The sequence below is a fragment of the Micropterus dolomieu genome, linkage group LG06 (genome assembly GCF_021292245.1).
Source record: "Micropterus dolomieu isolate WLL.071019.BEF.003 ecotype Adirondacks linkage group LG06, ASM2129224v1, whole genome shotgun sequence".
NCBI classification, from domain to species: Eukaryota; Metazoa; Chordata; class Actinopteri; order Centrarchiformes; family Centrarchidae; genus Micropterus; species Micropterus dolomieu.
This window is the reverse complement of record NC_060155.1, coordinates 21,641,460-21,660,539: the sequence shown is the minus strand read 5'-3', so window position 1 is coordinate 21,660,539 and position 19,080 is coordinate 21,641,460. Positions and strand designations below refer to the sequence as shown.

The 19,080-nt window shown below is 39.9% G+C and overlaps 1 protein-coding gene across 3 annotated transcripts in view; it reads right to left on the bottom strand.

The window, feature by feature from the left end:
- Positions 1-19,010, bottom strand: part of LOC123972117 (low-density lipoprotein receptor-related protein 8-like) — an 85,292-nt gene extending 66,282 nt beyond the window's left edge. For all 3 annotated transcript variants that reach the window (XM_046051374.1, XM_046051372.1, XM_046051373.1), the window contains exons 1-2: positions 18,871-19,010; positions 18,140-18,256 (exon numbers count right to left, since the gene is read on the bottom strand). In XM_046051374.1, coding sequence (XP_045907330.1) covers positions 18,140-18,256; positions 18,871-18,937 — 184 coding nt within the window. In that variant the 5' untranslated portion in view covers positions 18,938-19,010. The remainder of the gene's footprint in view (positions 1-18,139; positions 18,257-18,870) is intronic.
- Positions 19,011-19,080: the final 70 nt, after the last annotated feature.

The window sequence follows — 19,080 nt, the reverse complement described above, 5'->3', positions numbered from 1 at the left end:
AGAAGATGGATGGTTTGAAAGAGGTGTCAAGGAAGCCATCTACACCAGGGTCGAGAAGCCGTCATTGAACAGGGGAGGGGGTCTACGCCACCACTTATCCCCCACTTACAATGCTGTCCTTTCATCACTTCCCAGGAAACTCAACAAACGTAACCTATTGGCCTCAGGTGAAGATACCAACGATGGTCGTTCAGTCTTGGCCACAGGTAGTCTCAACGACTGTAACGACTGTCGTCACAGCAACAAGGAACACTAACGAACCAGCGGCATCGATGACCCGGGATAACGACCCCACTGAGGTTAAATAGCTGAGTTTCCCCGCCAGTCAGTCAGAACTGAAGAAGTCCTTTGGATGAGGGACGAAACGTCTTCCAGTATCTTCAACCAAGTCCAGTTGCCCTTCATTTTAACCCTCGTTGGATAACTATGACCTGGATGACTGAGAATCTTCATAGACATCGTTAGTCTGTTTGCACTATCAAAAGCTGTGAATCAATCAGTGTGCCCCAATCCCTTTTGTCCTCTGGAGACATAAATATCCTGCTTTGGCAGATGTGAGCAGAGGCGGAAGCAGGTAAGATTTTAACAGCAGGAACTTGCAGGAACCAGCCTCTACTGCTGTTTCTTAATCCAAGGCAAGGGTCAGACAATGTTTTGCAGTTGGAGCTAACACATGCGCGCCCTCCCGCCCCCCCCTCCCAAACAAATTCCTACTTTTATCAGAAAATGAGCAGAAAAACAACAAAACCTCCTAATAAAACTAATCCTGCTAGACAGATGGCCAGGCCTCTTGCGGTAAGATAAAATGTTGAAAGCTTAATTTTGATAAAGCTTGATTCTCTGAAGTTCACACACAAAATCACAAGTCTTTGCAAAAGAATTGTTACACACGGTAGCTCTAATTTAATCTTCAGAAGCTGCAGAGCTGCAGTCTCTATTTATTAGTCAGTATAACTTACATTTACAGCTAAAATTAGGCTTACTGTTGACCATTTTCTCTCTGATCGCCTGACATTTACCGGTCTTGTGCAGAGTTTTGCGTGCATGCTGTTCTATTTCAAGTACTATTTAAAAACGATAGAATATTCTTTGTGTGGTTCATCAATGGTGATAAATAATCCTAAAGTCCCACGAGGGACGGACAACTCGGCACAACACCGGCGAAGCTGGGGCTCCATCTCTTCAGCAAGTGTTCCTCTTCTGCCACTACACGCATACCGACACATACACACATACACACACACACACACACACCGTGAGATTGACAGTCGAATCAGGCTCTGCCCATCGACACATAAAATTTTCGACTATTCAGGGTTAGCCCTACAATTGGATAATGATATATTGTCAAATAATTGTAACAAAGCGAACATCTATAACTGGTAACCTTACAACTGAAGTGCTATCCAAATGACAGGAGACAAGCTGGTTGGTGCAGTCAGTCACCTGCCCCACAGTTTTTGGTAATAAAGTCTCCCTGGTCTATAGCAAACAAGGAGACACACAATTTGATTACGGGTCCTTCTGCCGAACAGCTGACACTTCCATTGCTGCTCTTCCCTCCAGAACCTCTCCTGCACGCTTCAGTGAATAACTCCAAATCAACACAGCAGCCAGATGCTCCTTCTGCCTGGCCTCAAACACCACAGTCTGCAGCCTGGAGTTCAAATCAAGATCCTGCTGAATGTAACTTACATATTTTGCAGAGGTTGCACCCTTCTGCTTTGTGTTGTGCTGTATGTTATTGAGTCCTGAGGTCTTGGATTTCTCATCACAGTCACAGCGGTCTACCCAGACCTTTTCCCAAGAGATCAATTGATCAGACTGCTAGTTTTTAACCTTTAATGATTCAGGGAAGCTTGACTGCACACACATAATCTTTTTCAGCAATGCTTTGCTTCACATCCAAACAATTTAAACCATCTTAAACCTACAGCTATTCAGAAAAAGTAAGTTATTTATATATCAGCTACTAAGTGGCTCCAATGGCACAGCTTGGGTTTCAGAAGCTTGCTGAAGGCAGACACTCAACAATATTTGGAAAGTGTCACGTTTGCCGAGTTCAGACATAGGGAAAATGGGTTTGGATCCAATGTCAGACATCCAGGCTAAGCAGGTTCTGTTCTCTAGGTTTATTAACAAAAGGGTGAACAACTTACAGCCAAGGCAAAGTAGGTAGTTCAAAAGGCATGAAGAAAGATAAGACAGGCGAGAACCAAAATACAAAATCCACAGTAATCCAACATATAAGGCAAGGGAAACAAGCCGAGATTCTCGACACTGAATAAAGACATCTCCAGAACTAAACAATGGGAAGACACAGACTTATTACACAACAGGAAACGTGATTAATAAGGTACAGGTGGAAACTATCAGGGAGGAGCAAACAATCTAACCAGTGGGAAAACACAAGAGAAGAAAGTGAAGTGACCAGAAACAAGAGGAAAAGGAAAATAACAAAGTAAAACAGAAAACAATATATAAATGACACAAAGACAAAACAACACAACATAAAAACACAGGAAGTAAGTAAACATAGACACACAAGGAAGGATTCACCAAAATAAATTCCAAAATAATAACCCAAACCCAAAACCATGACAGGAAGAGAAAGGCAGGCTGTTGAACTTTCTCCAAAGTAGAGCTTAAATCTCCAATCTCTAAAGACCTCACCTTAAACATTTAGGCTATTGTTGCCCATACATTTCGATATTAGTTAAAAAAAATCTGGAATAAAAGCTTTCACAACAAAGATACAACTAACTTTTATCTGACATCCAAGTTCACAGATTAGAAGCACAGAACTTTCAAAGCCTCATACAAAACTCTCAGGGGAGAATATCAGCTCTGTGAGATTTTACAGTAAAACACAGTGCAAGTTCACTGATTAATTAAGTGCACAAACGTACTCATATGAGGAAGGTTTTAAATACTGACTAGAAAATATCTTGACTTCATCTTGGGTAACAAATACTGTATGAAGTGTGCCTATGCCCCAGCACACAACCAAACTGTACTTTGCAGGGGCACACACATTCATCTTTCTATTCACTCCTATTCAACCTTACAGAATTGGTTAAAAAAGATACAAAACAGCCTTTAACCCTCTTTTATGGCAATTTAAGAACAAGTGTGACTCAGAAATGAGTCTATGCTGCTGAACAATCAGATGAATGGAAATTAATGAGGAGAATCCTAAAGTGATTTCCCCCTTCACTTCAATCTCCTCTCAGTTTCAATGTAGTTATACAAAGGAGACACTCTTCTTAAAAATCATTATCCATCTTTCAAAAGTAATTATGACTCCAGGACCAAATGCCATCATTTACCATTGAGACCTGACTGATGGACATAACCCATAAGGTCAGCAACAATGAAAGAGCTGGTGGGTTAAGAGGAGTTTGTGATGGAAACATTTTACCCCATTTGAACTCATCTACTTCATGTGTCTTGTTCAAAGCAAATAGCTAACAATTACAAAACACCAATAGCCACACTAGCAGCTCTATGAGGCTTTAGTTGAGCTAAATACTAACCTCAGCTTGCTAACATGTTCACAATGACAATGCTTACATACTTATGTTAGCACAGTCATAGTCAAAGCTGACAACTTTTCAATTTAGTTTGGAGTGAGATTAGGTATTGCTGAGGTTGGTTTATTTTATGAGTAGGCCTATGACAGTACCCATCTCAGGGGTCAAGGTCACCACTCTTCAGTCCTCAGGAATTTTGTAAGTTTAGCAGCGAAATTCACAATTTTAAAGCATGTATAATTGAAAAGCCAAGTCAATACTCATGAGAGTTGTCAGCTATGGTCATGGTACTGTTTATCAAGTTCACCATCTGAATTTAGCATGTTAACATGCCATTTGCAAATTAACTAAGTTCATTATTAATTGCTATATCTATTAAAAAAAAAAACAATTGTGTGGAAATCCATGCAGCTGAGATGGAAAAGGTCATTGTGCAAATGAGACACATTCTAGCCAGATGTTGAAAAGGCGTAAATGCATGTTACTCCTCCCAAGTATTACTAGGTCAGTAAGCAATCTGTGAAAATAGCAACAAGAGTGTATCCACTGTAATAATGGCAGCTAAAGTGACACAAATAATGTTTCCTTCTCCTGTCACATATAAAGAGAAGAAGAAATCCAATCTAGCAATTTCAACACATATAATCACACAGAATGTGTTGTTTTAGGGATTATCAGATCAGTGCACCACTGAATAATCATCGGTCAGGGAGTGGCATGAGTGAGATTTCATGAAAATGAGCAAAACTACAGTCTCACTGGCTATCAATACAACAAATTTATACTCTGTATAGTTGTTGGCCAGCTAGCTAAATTGTTTTGTTGTAATTAAATAGCTACACTTTACTTCTTCTGGTGTTATATATCTGTCATCAAACACCTAAGGTACCATTACCACCATCCTCTTGACTGGAGAATTATAAACCCTGACTTGCATGTAGCCAGATCTTGTGTTTTTTGTATTTTCTCTTTGAAGCATGTTCCCCCTTATGTTTGCCATAGCTCTGCCCACTGTGGCTGGAGTTAGGTCTTAGGTTATGTTAAGCATAGGCGTTGAGAAGATTATCTGGTTAAGGTCAGGGCTAAGGTTAGGTTCAAATTAAGATAAGGGAAACACAGATCGATGGCATAGTGCTTGGAAGAGAAAGACCGATGCAATTAAGATTGTAATTTACACATATGTGGCCAAAGCTAAAGCCAGAATAAACTGCACCTAGATATCATATATATATATATATATATACATACACACACACATATATGAGACACACAGGTGTAAATGGGGACTCTGATCCATGACATTTACACCTGTGTGTCTCATATATATGTGTATATATATATACATATATATATATATATATATATATATATATATATACACACACACATACATACATACATACATACATACATACATACATACATATATATATATATATATATATATATATATATACACATACATATATATATATATATATATACATATATATATATACACACATACATACATACATATATATATATACGTATATATATATATATATATACACACACACATACATACATACATACATACATACATACATACATATATACATATATATATATATATATATATATACACATACATACATACATACATACATACATACATATATATATATATATACACACACATATACAGTATATGAGACACACAGGTGTAAATGGGGACTCTGATCCATGACAAGAGCTTTGTGTCATGAGTATTTGGGTCTCTGCATTCAGACCTTCCAACTATATAAAGTAATGTATGAAAGTGCTTGTGTGCAACCCAAAGTATGTCATTCTTTAAAAGCCTTCAGAAAGATTGAGATTTATTCCCACTATTTTTCATAGTAGTCTTCCATTACAAATTGTGATTTTACAATAGGTCTGGAGTTAAGAATAAATGATAAAAAGTACCTTGCCACTCGAAGTCACATGCAGCCAGATGCATTAGGAGAGCCGACAGCACAGTCACTTCTGTATGGAAATGTGTGCCACACTGGATTACGGTGTCTCCTAACTGAGGGACTGTAATGGGAATTAGGAGATTAGCCTTTACCCTGCAAAGAGAATGAGCCATATCTCTTTCTTTTCTCCATCTCTCCTTCCTTCTTTCTCTTTTTCTTACAAAGACCTGACTCCAATGACACGTAACACAATTCCAGCTGCAGACTGAATTTTCAGAAAGACCCTCACTGGCCTGGAGACTAAGGCATTCAAATTGCTGTGACAAGGCACTGAGAGCAGGATTTCACATTTCCCACTGCAGACGAAAATTAACATAACTGTAATACTGCCCGAGGTCAAATTTCTTGTTCTAGAAAATGTGCCCCTAGTAACAAGGCAGCTTAATTAAGACACAGTAAGATTTTAGTCCCAGCCGCTGTTTGCCTTTGAACATAACCCAACGGTTACATGCAAACACACACATGCATGCATTCACCCACTTTTGCACATGTGCGAGCAGACCTTCTGTTTCACTGTTTCAAGCTTCAAACTTTGTTGTTGTTTTGTTTATTTTCTTCTTCCCTCTCATTAACACATATAGCACACAGGAGTCAGACAGGAGGAACAAAGTGGCAGACAGCTATTGATGGACTTTGTGTGGGCCAATATGCTCTAGTGTGGGCCCATCAATTGCCCGCTGTCCAATCACAGAGTCTAGCAGCCACCCACCATAGAACCAGATTACTCAGACCGTGACTAAAGGCTTCCCTCTCACCACCAGAGCTACTGAATGTTAGAAAAGTAGCACAAGGCAGCTACTGTACAGGGTGGGCACATCACAAAAGCTGTTGTTAGAGACGCTTTAGATTAATACTTTATCAATGGATCGTGAAATAACCTTGAAGCCCTGAGGGTCAGGGGGCATGGGAGGTCTGGATGTTTGCTACCAAGCACACGTAAGCACAGACTTGGAGTTGTAAATACTTCATGTCATCCCGAGTCTAAAAACACAAAGTTCTCTCTCCATTTGTGCAATGTACGACTATACATCTGTATCTGCTGCATACAGTATCAGTATAAACAAATACACTGCATATCCAAGTGATTGTCTGAGGGTGACCAACTACGCTCTTTGCTACAGTTTCTCTCATGCATGTAAAGCTCAGATGGCTCCATTAATGGCACGGTACATTTGTTACACATTTAGGTTGGCCTCACTTAAACTAATAGGACAGAAGCGAAGCGAATAATTTGCTGCTTTCATAAAATCTTACTTAAATAGGTCATATTATGCTTTTTGGCTTTTTTTCTCCTTTATTGAGTTATATACCTTTTTTGTGCATGTAATAGGTTCGCAAAGTGAAAAAGCTCAAAGTCCAGCCCAGAGGGAGTTCCCTTCTCCCACAGAAAACACTGCTCTGAACTGCCTGAAAACAGCTCGTTTGTAGTCCATCCTTTTCTTCTGCTTAAGCGTCATAATGCTCGCCTAGCGACTAGCACAGGGTAGATCAATCAAGCAATCCTCTTCACAGGCAGTGACTCTAAATGTTAAATGAAAGTGAGATGGCTTTAATAGTTCAACATTTACAAAGCCTTATTTACAGGCCCTTGGCATAAAACAAATGCACATTAATGTCGAGATCATCACATTTTTTACAATGCATTGTGTGAAACACGTTGCAGCTTTCAGTTGCAATAGCAGCTTCCTGTTGCATAAGGCAATTTAATGAAGGTTTTTTTTCTGGGGCATTTTTGCTGCTATTTCTACCCTGTAATAACATATGTGGTGTCGAGATTCAAAGTAGGCCGTGGTACTGTACTGTATGCAAAAGTGAGGTTTCTGCTGTTTAGATACAAACCAGTAACAGGCCTTTGCGGAGCACTACAAATTAAAAGCTACAGTGATTTTAGAGTAGGTTCAGGAGTCTAGTATAATAATCCTGCAACTTTTTTAGGATCCAAATTATTAGATTTTGTTAAGAGTTCACAAAGGCAGTAATTACAGCAGGGCTGTCACCTTGTATTTTAGTATTTATGCAGTTTATAAGGTTCTGCTGTTCGGTTGTATAATAGACTGAAGTGCTTATGTACCGGAGCTCGCTATTGTCTGTTTTGGCTCAATTTCAAATACATAAACTATGTTGTTTTAAATGAAGATAAAGAACGCCTGATTTGCCAGCGTTTTGACTGATAGTTAAATACAGAAAATGCACTTCAAACAGCATTGTAAGTAGAGCAGGAAAGCTGCACATACGCCAGGTGTTCCCAGCAGTCTGGCTGTCTGATAGGATGAGCAGATGTTCTGCAGTGAGTTGGAGACTCCCATAAAGATGCTCTGCTTGTCTTCATTCAAGCCAAATGGGTGCCATTGCTTTAAATGTTGTCTTCTGGCTAGACTAGGTTTCACCTGTCTTTTTGTCTCATTTACTTTGTTGACCTGTTGCTTTGGTGTCTGTTCTCCTTATATATCTGTAGTTACTCTCTTGCTGTTCACTACGTACATCGAGATTGGGCTGCGAAAGACAAAAACATATCCTCAACTTTCCGACCTTTTTCAAGGAGAGACTACACTTGATTTTTAATGGGCTTCCCTGCCACCCTTTATCTGATCTGCATCACAACCATACTGCAAAACAAGCACTCTAAAATCAATGACACTGCAGCATTGTTGATCCTTGCTTCCACCCCGCTCCCTTACAACACCGCTTGGCTCGCCTCTATAACGCCTCCTCTTTCTCTCCTTTTATTGTTCTGCCATCTCCATCACTCTTGTTCTTCTTTCTCTGGTGATCCCTGTCACAAGAGATTACATCATTTTTTGTGCACAATAGGTACGCACATACCAATAAAACATCCCACACTCTGCTGTGTATACCAAGCTGTTCCATGAGTATGTTTTAGTGCGTGACTGTGCATGCCTGTTTGTGTGTGCATGTGAGCAGACGATGGCCATGCATTTACAACGTATCTATCTCTAGGCCAAGCTTAGCTATCGAGCTTTGATCACAATATGCCTCCCCAAAGCACATGAGGTCAGGCACAACACAGAGAAACCTTGCCAGAGAACATTTCCCACTCCTCTGCTTTCTATCAGCATTATGTTTCCTACCACTTTCAAGAAAACTTCAGCTGTGGTACTGAGCTACAACTTCTGTATTAACACACAGTCAGGATGAATCTTGGATTAGTATTAAATTATTATATAACCAATGATTTAAAAACAAGCTTTACAAATTCAAACCGAAGGGACTGCAGAAATCTATTAAAAGCTTCATATTATACTGTGATTAAAGTTAAAAATGATGGAGAAAGTTATGTGATTTCAAATTCAAAATAAAGTACCACCTACAGCATTTAGGAAGATTAGGCAAAAGGGTTTTTGTACATTGATATTTATCTTGAAATCATGACAAAAGACTGATACTAACACTGTTATTCCATGTGAATCTTCCACAAAACCATAGGTGTCATTTACACTGGGGACGCTGGGGACATGTCCCCACCACATTTTGAAATGGCTGATTTTGTCCCCATCACTTTTTGAAAGCATTTTTTAAAAATGTTCTGAAAATTGTAAGCAAGAAACTAAAAAGTGAAAATTCTTTGAGAAAATTTTATTTGCACAATAAGAAAACTTGCAATGCAATTTAAATATAGTTTCCCTTCATACAAAAAAGACATTTTCAAAATAAATGAAATAAATTGGAGCAGAAAATGTCTCCAGAATGCTGAAGATTACGAGTTTAATGCTCTAAATCTTCTGTGGGAGGACCCCCAGACAACCCGCTGATCAGCTTCAAATATTTCTGTATGTTATGTATCATCACACTCCTAATCTGAGCCCTGATGTCCCCACCACTTTTCAACCACTTTGATGCCCTTGCACAACACATTTTATATGTGTATCAATATATGATTGAACATGTCAAGGAAAACTAAAAAAATAAAATGGTGGCTACTGTTCTAAAATCCAAATTTCCGACGAGTCAAAGTGTTTTGTTTAAAAACAAAAATAGGCCTGCAGAGGACTGTGACAAAAGCTGCTGTGCAGAAAAGCTCTGTGCTCTGCACACAGAGCCTGATATGTTATATTCCGCCATTCATAAAGGGTCACATTTTCTTTCTGGCAGATCAACACTGAGCACAGCGTGAAGCATCTAGTCTATAGACTGGACATTGGACACATTTGATCAGCCCATGTAAAACTGCTCTTCCACTAATTGGAAGGCTGTTTCTTTAGAGACATAATTTGATATTCTGGCCACTCACACTTAAAAATCTACTGCTGAGTAAATTAGTCTCAGGCTGATTCTTATTTGCTATCATTGTTCAGTTAATATAATGTTTGACTCTATTTAACTGCCATTTAACTTTGGTTTAGCTCATAAATTCTGCATTTGTGCATAAAATGAATCGCAAATCATTCCCAAGGTACAGTAAGCTAATTCGGCTTTACTCCTACAATGTCTAAAAACCTTCTGAAAATCTTTTGTCCCCACATACTTTTTTCAGCAGATGCTCCATAATGAAGAGCTGAGCCATTAAAAAATACACACACTGACTGTTGAATGTAAGGTGTATATGTATATTTCTTCAAAATCAAACAGAAATGGGCAGCATCAGGGAGACCCATGGTGCTCACTCCAGCTGTAACACATTGTTATGAAAATGTGATTTAATTGGGGTTTCCATGAAATTACACAGAGTTTATGTCAAAACAAAGAGCTATTCTGTCCTGCTTGGGCAGACCATAACTAGGGGTGGAGATATAATCAAAATTAATACTGCCATAATTATCACACTCATCTCTGACTATACAGAATGTTAATGAGATTTACTATCAAAGATCATATAATGGTAAAAATCAAATGTCCCAACTCATTTTCATTCCACTTTAAGAACTGTAAACCACAATAACTTAACATGTAAACATGATGCTAGGATTAGTTGATAAAAATGGATTAATTGAGCATTGAAAATGAATCAACAACTATTTCAATAGTATTATTTAAGTCTTGATTATTGTAGTTGCAGAACCAAAGAGTACATTTACATTGAAGAATGATAGTAAAGACTTACTGAATCTCTCAACTGTTACTGCATCTGTCTGACCATTGTTCAGTCCCTTTGTCTTTACACCTTCATGGCCCTTTAGAAGGAATGGGTTGGCCACAGTTCATTTTTAGCCAGGCACAATGTGTCTAGTGGGTGTGTGATGGTTGTGACATGTAGGCAGGTGGAGTGATTTCAGAGCAGGTAAAGCTTTAATATTGTGATGGTGGCAATGTAATGAGTCACTGTGTAGCTGGGCAAGAGGAGGGAATTATTGCTACGTCTATGAGTGGAGGTGACGCTCATAATTCATCTGTCTACTCTGAATCATCACTAAAAGAGAAGGCGACTGAGGGCTTTGGTTGCTGTGTCACAGCCATTTGCTCATCATTCCAATTCACTACCACACTCGCTGCTGACGGTCTCTTTTACCCTGGCTTGACTTCAGAGTGGCATTAATGTTCTCTGTAGGTCTGTGATGAGTGTGTGTACTCATCCACAAACAGATAAATCAAAATAAAGTTGAGACTCACAGCCACACTCAGCCAATCCTAACATCCCCGGAGCTGTCAGCAGAGATTCACAATCCCGCCTGTTGAGTCACATGAAGTGGCATTTTTCACAAAAATGAGTCACAAGTTGCAAAGGGCCACAGTTCTTGCAATGTATGCCAACATCTTCCCTTCTGAGTCTGTTTTTTCTGACAGTGATTCTGGGTGAAAGGCGCTGTCTGCCTGAATGCCTGTGGCCCCAAGGCCCGTATTCACAGAGCAGGCAGCCTCGCTCAAACATCCAGCATGTGCCTTATCGATTTTCAAGCGAACCTGGGTTCATTTCACTGCTGCTACTGAATAACTGCTACAAAAACTACAGCCGTGTGTAGCAGCATCACTTTATCTGTAACATTTTCATGTAAACCGAAAGTTGGGATTTCAAAACTAGCTGAGCTTTCAACTTACTAAAGAAAAACATGTCACTAGATGCATACACAGACTGTGTATGTCGTGAATGGATAAAACTGTCTGACGCCCGCAACCTTTTACTTGACATTTACTAGTGTTTCAGGCACCCTGTTGTGCTGCTAGAACTCATTTTGCAGCGTTAATTGACAATCAGCGAAGCTCTAAATATGTTAGAAAGGAACATAAAATGGAAGTAAGAGTGATCCAGTTAGTCATGAGGCATGTGATGCAAAATCTTGTATTTGATACCTTTTTCATTCAAAAAACAGTTTTTAAACATGTTTCAAATAAAGGCACAATGAAGTCTTAGTTGACTTGGAAACAAGTGAAGTTTAAGGCTAGTGTTGGAACAAGATTATTCTGTTTAGAAACCAGTGTTGCTCAGACTACAGTTTATGCTGTGGTTTTAATTCCACGGCAGTTTTCAATGATTCAACTAAGCTGAAACAACATTTTTCATGAGGCAAGACACACTGCTAAGAGTGTCCCCAGAGAAATATCTGCTTTTTATCCTTTGAAATTAACAGAGATTTCTAGGAGGTGTAATGTTTAAAATTATGCAAACAAATGCTTTCTTTTGTGGAATGCGGGATAAGTACATGACAGATAAAAGGCAAGCGGCTGAGGCTAAGTGATGTTTTATACCCCCAACATTAATACCCCTCTCTCTCTCTGGCTCATCCTCTCTCTCTCTCTCTTTCTCAGCATCTTTGCTTAGCGACACGCACTAATCTGAGATAATAGCTCAATTGCAGACTTCTTGATGATCACTTTGTGAAAGCTGGCTTTGAGACATGCAGACACAGGGCAGTAGGCCAGTAGGGCCAGAGACCAAGCTAACAAACACAGTTGCACACACACATGGTATTACTTTGTTAACTATTTGACAATAACACAATTACTTATTTAATGCATTTATTGCAATTATTATTATTATAAAAAACTTTGCATTGTCATAGATTTTTTTAAATCGCTAACGAAACACAAATTGACACTACCTCGTATCAACAGTCGTAGCCTATACAGGGCTGAGACATGCTCATGTCAGCAGCATCACAAAAGTTATTTAGCATTGCCAGCACTAAGTAAACTCTCAGTAAACCGCTGCAAAGGAAAACACCCATCTAGAAGGTTGAAGCATAGATGCTGTTTCCACAAATATGTCCAATAAAGGCTTTGTCCTATTTTGAAAAATTGTGTGCAATTAGCTGACTTGATATTCCTATCAAGGAATCAACACAGACCTTCGGAGCTTCTTGCTTAAAAGAAAACAGATTTTTAAAAAGGTACAGATGATAGAATCAAGGTCAATTTGACTTAATTTATAAATTCAGCCCTTTTTGCCATAAAAGCTTTCCTTTATCCAGCCTATTAAAAATTGGTACACTAATTAAGGCTCTGTCATGATTATGTGAACCACAAGTGAGTGAGTTAACAGAACATAAATTGACCACAGACCCAATGGAAAACATGCCTCATTGAGTGGGGAGATAAAGGCATAATCCTTTCCATGCTGTGTACAGCTGCCAGTAGCCATAGAGATTATGGAGAGAATTTGATAAGAATACAAACAACTTCTCTGAATCACCCTGCAGGTCAAAATTATTTCTCTCCCCACTTTCTATCACTTCAACTTCACTCGTTTTTATCCCGCTCTCTTTGTTTTTCCACATCATCAACCCCTCACTTCTCCACTGTCAAATACTTCCCTTCACATAACACAGACAAGCAGAGGCAAAGACTGGGGGAATTTACATGCACAAAAAACAAGATAAATTCAAAATGGATACGTCAAAAACACAAGCTGTTCTCCCTCTCTTTTCCTGAAACCTTTATGACACAAAGCAGAACATCACAAGTTACTGTATTATTCTTCTGCATTTACAAGTAGATCCCTGCAGGTGGCCAGACTGCTTCCCCGTGTATAATCAACTAGCTTGGCAGGGTTGTGTCCACACAGAAGAGAAGAACTTGCCCAAGCAATAAAAACCAAGCCATAAGTACTCAAATCGAAGAGGTGTGTTTGTGCTTCAGTCAGCACAGCGTGCCAAAGAAAACAGAGTCATGATGCTGCAAGTTTCACTATGAACTCATGATTTAGTTTTTGTTGTATTCCGTTGCTGACATGACAGAAATGAAAAAAAAGAAATGAAATGAAAAGAAAAGAAAACAAGAAAACGGCAGCTATATGGTAGATGGTAGTGGAGCCAAACTGGCTCCAAACAGGTGCCATGAAAACAGTATAAGTGTGCATTTGGAGGTCTGGAGAGATTTCTGAAAGTAACCCCTTTCCTATTTTTGAAAAGGGCGGTTGGAAAAATTTAACCATAAGCAACAGATGAGCAACACAAAAAGCAAATCCCATAATGAGAGGCACTGAATAGCTTAATTGTCATTCTCATTGTATCCACAGCAATACCTGAAGCATTTTAAAGCAGAAAGGGCTATGATGCCTTTCAGTTGGCATGGCATTACCTCTTCCCAGCTGGAACACAGCAAGAAGCTCTATAGAAAAGCAAGAATACGGTTTTGAAGCCAAAACTAATCTTAGATTATCTATCCAATTTACAGACTGTGTAAGAAGGGAACATCCAAAAAACATACCATGTACCTGAGACAACAACATAAATAAAAGACACCTGCACATTGGATTTACATCTTTTCCTCAACTGGTGTCAGACGTAATGGTGCGTTCCATTTGACGTGGGAAGTCGGAATTTCCGAGTACAAAGTCGGAAATTTCAAAGGGAACGCTCCCTTAAATCGGATTTCCGACTTTGAAAGTAGGGAGAACCGCACTACCTCGATGCGAAATGGCTACTCTGGGTAGCAACAGTTAGTGAAAGCTGTAGTTTATACTGTTTATTAGCACTTCTGTGTACTTGTGTCTCATAAATTTTCATACACAAAGTGCTGTCCAACTGCTGTCTGTGGATGTGTTGCTACTGTGTTTAGTATGAGTAAATACCACACAATGCATTTTTATCAACCGGCGTAACAATGGCTAACCTGGCTAGTTGTAAACAACGGCTGGCCAAGCGAGATTTTCCGACTTCTTAACTGGAGCACCGTGAACTTGGGTGTGATGTCATTCCCAGCTCCGACCTCCAACTTCTGAGGTAAATGGAACACACCATAAGCTGAACAATATGTAGCTCAGGTTTAAAAACTGTTGAATAAGAGATTAAATATTCAAGGGTGCAGAGATACTTTTTGCACTTCTAAAACTTTGCGTGTTGGCAGGACTTTGGTTACAACACTCCAGAGGAGGAGGCTGTATCCACTGAAAGGCTTTGGAATAAAGGCATTATCAGTGACTACAGGAGGTGTGAAGGAGCGCCAGCAGTTTCAAAAGTGAGTTTGCCTTTGAAGGAGTTGTGCGGATTTATTAGGTAAAAAAAACACAAAATGAGGAAGCTCACAGTTTGTTGCTGACACAGCATCACAGAAGAAAACAATAGATCACTTTGAGCGCTACGTGGTGATGTGAAATGCCTCCCTGCAGGTATAGATGTTAAATTCATGAACAAGGATGAAATAGATTGTTATCATATCCAAGGATGAGAAAGAAGTCAAGTGGACAGGCTGGACTTTGAAGGTAATGCAGATAGATGGAAACTGGATGATATGCTGCTATAATCAGGATGAGGATTAAACAGCGGCTCCATGTCAAGAGTTGGTACAAATCTGACTTTCTGAATTCAAGGCAGAATTCTTTTGTTGCCTCCACTGCTGTCAACTCCAGATGAGGCGAGAGGCATTGGCGGCTGGCTTTGCATCTCATCCTCCCCAGAAATGTTACGCAACCAGTAAACAAAATATACAGTTTCTACTATGGCTAGTTGGATCCAACTTTTCAATCCTTTGTCAGAAAAGTTCATTGGTATGCATTCATGTGTGTTTATGTATGTATGCATTAATGCTCACAAACGTCTGCTCCATACTTGTGTCCATGCATACTTATTAGTGCAATTATGCATGTATGAAGGTATGGGTGCATGCAGCGAGTGACTGGTCAGTAGGGAATAGAGTCTGGATGATGGGGGATGGTGATGGGCGTGCAGTCTGGGGGTTGACTGGTGGGGGGATGGGGTTAACAGAAACAGGGTGGTGGATAGAGGAGGCTTATGGTGCATAAAGGGTATTTTACTGGTATGAGCAATAATAGTGTTTTAAGAGCTTTGCACCTGTTCTGTGAGGTTCACCCACAAGCACCTGTCAGGTTAGAAATAAGGTGACACTGGCACGTTAATTAAAGAGCTGCAGCAAAGGTTTCTTGCTGTCAGCATATTTTATAACCATGTGGTCTGTTGCACACATTCAGTCACGAGATTCTTGGGCTTGGCACTGTGTCGTAAAAAAAAATATATTGTGAATACAAATAGAATAAAAAGTGAGACTATCCGTTCAACTGCTCGGAAACTTAATTTAAAAATGCCACCACTTCATAGTCAACAAGAAAGTAACTGTAATTCCTGCACAGGATTTGCTGTGTGTACAAGCTAAATCCTTACCACACTCTCCCTCTGTGCAGCATATGTTGTACAGGTTTACACTTCACCGCACAACACTGTCTGTCCCTCTGTCTTTTTGCCTTCTCAGACATAGAAATAGAAAAGGAGTTTACAGAAGCTACAGCTGAGGATGACTTCAACAGTAACACATTAATTAAACATTGCCAGAGTTGCACAGTGTGCCAGAGAACCTCTTCTCCAAATCAAACAGTAAAAAGTTGATCAGCTAATATCGTTAACCAATCAGTGCTCCAACGCTACAAGGATGCCAGTGCAGAGACACAGATCTGACTCTGCGCAGGCCAACCAGCCTCATCTGCCTACCCACGCACATACAATAAGCTACACGAGGGAAAGAAATTGACACAGAGTGAAGGCCACTCTCTAATATAATGGCATGTAATTTTGTCATAATCATCAAATGGTGAGTTGACAGTAGTCTCAGCTTAAAAGGCTTTCATGAGGAGTGTTTTCACTCAAAGCCTAAATGTGTCAGAAGCTCTGTCTGATGAAAAACACACACACACAGGGGGTAATACAACCTCACTGACAATTTCCTATTTCATTCATAAAAGAAATACAGACAAAATAAAGCCTGACAGAGTAATGGTTTTCTCCAAACATCACGTGTGTGTGTGTGTGTGTGTGTGTGTGTGTGTGTGTGTGTGTGTGTGTGTGTGTGTGTGTTAATCATGTGTGTGTGTGTGTGTGTGTAGCAGTGACACATAAATGTTTTAGGTGCAAAGATGTTCCAAATGACCGGCTTTCTTTGGCATGCCTGAGGACTCGTCCTGCTGGCCTCAGAGACAGGGTAACAATGGCAACACCTCCAGACTAACACACAGACGAACCACAAGGCGGTTGTACACAACAGGTCTGTGTGTTTGGGTGTTTGTGGGAGAAAGAGACAGAAACAAACAAAGACAGAAAGACGTGTGAGGAAAAATACAGGGTATGCACTGTATGTATGCATGCATGTGTGGGGAGGGGCAAGAATTCCTCCCAAGCCACAATTAACCAAGACACAAAAGAACATAGCTGCATGGCACACATGCAGAGCTTGGATTCAGCTTTGGCACAACTTCAGTGGTTTCAGGACGACCATTCTTCCAAAATATAGGCCACTGGCTTGCAGTCAGAAATGAAAGTGGAATTCTATTATTTCAGCATAAAACAACATATCCCAGATACCTGTCAGAGGTTTGTGCACTAGGCGGATGCACTACGCAATCTGTCTCTCAGCTGGACAGCTTTTTATTTGAAGATGACAGGAAAATGGTTCCATCCAGTCAACACTTATTTAAAAAAACATGCTTGTTGAGCTTTCTATGTATGTAGTAGGGATAAAATCACCTGCACATACTCTGGGCCTGAGCCGCACACACACACACACGCCTAATCCCCACTCAAAATATGATTTTATGTTTGCCTCTTTATAACTCTGAAAGCTTTTATGGTTCCCTAAATATAGAGCACTGTCCTGCACAATGAGCAAATAGATTTTTTTAAAAAGCTAGAATGCTAATAGAATAGCAAAACCACCATGAAAATAATAAGAAATTATGAGAGGAGAGAAACCTAGGGGCAGATATGGGTTGCATTTTCTGGTTCATAACTGTTAAACATTATGAGGAAATACAGCTCATTAAGATAAAGGAGCTTCAATACACTCTAGTCAAGAGCAGACCATTCTTCAAGCTCTAATGGATAGCTGATGGGAGCAGATCCAGGTATTGTCTCTTGATTAGATTAATTATTTAAATTTAATCCGTTTTTAAACTTTTTACATGGATAGAAAAACTACTAAATGGACTAGGCCTATCTAAGATCATATGAATACAATGGGATGCTTTTATGTTTTAGTGCAGATTTTAACACCGTTAATTGTTATGGGTGGGTGGCACTGGGAAAAAAAGGTAATGGAAGGGAGGAGTTCTGGTGACCTATTATCTATTTTTTGAATACAATTTTGTTCTATTTTGATACATTTTTAACTAATTATTTCCATTTATTGTGATAACTGCACAACACCTTAATCGTAGCGGGTCTTTTTCACAGTTAACAGACCTCGTTTAATGTCTCCACTGATTTTAACACTTACGACAGTTTTCTTCATCACTGTTGTCTGAGCAGTCGTCATCGTCGTCGCACCTCCAGATGGTCGGTATACACCTTTTGTTGTTGCACTGAAACTGTCCATCCTCACACTCATCCGTTGCTGGGGGAAAAAATAAAAAGAGGGGAGAAGAGTGTCCAGATGGATCAGCAACAAACGGATATAGTGGAGTAGTAACCGCTAGTAGTTCAACTGTCATTTGCAAATGAATGCCTAATTGATATTCAGCATTCATTCAGGTCAATTGGCTGAGGCGATGGGAGCGTTGTGGTCTGTTTTCTTTCAGTTATTGATCTACTTTTTCCAACATTGTTAAAAACTCTTCGGGGGAAAGAGGGGAATGGCAGCAGAGGAGGGACATAATTCTCCCCAACATGAAGACAAAGATTCAGTCTGGGCTACTACTACCTGATGCAGTAGCCTATGGATGCTCACAGCCAAGAAGCACATGACAGATACGCAGAGCCCACCCCCCCCCAGTAATTGCTTGAACGACCAAGATATTAAACATTCAAATTCAATAAGCCAAATTCTGATGTATTAATGAGAGAGAAAAGTGATTTTATTTTTGGTCTTTTCTCTCTTGGCACAGGCAGCGCTTCCAGTCTCTCACCTCTACAGCCCATCTTACACACACACAGACACACACACACTACGGTTTATATTTTATTTCACTAACGTCTCATATGCAGGAAAACAAAAACAACACCACTGACCTTCCGAGAAATGAAGCCTCAAGACTAACGAATGAAAAAGTAGCAACGTCCTTATATCCGTCCACATTTCTGAAGGAGGTGATGGAGCTCATTCACATCCACAAAACAAAGCCCGAAAGCCGCTCTTGTTGTAGCGCCGCTGCGACGCTGCTGCTTGCCTCTCCGCTGTGAACACCCGCCCCCCCCCCCCCCCCCCCCCCCCCCCCCCCC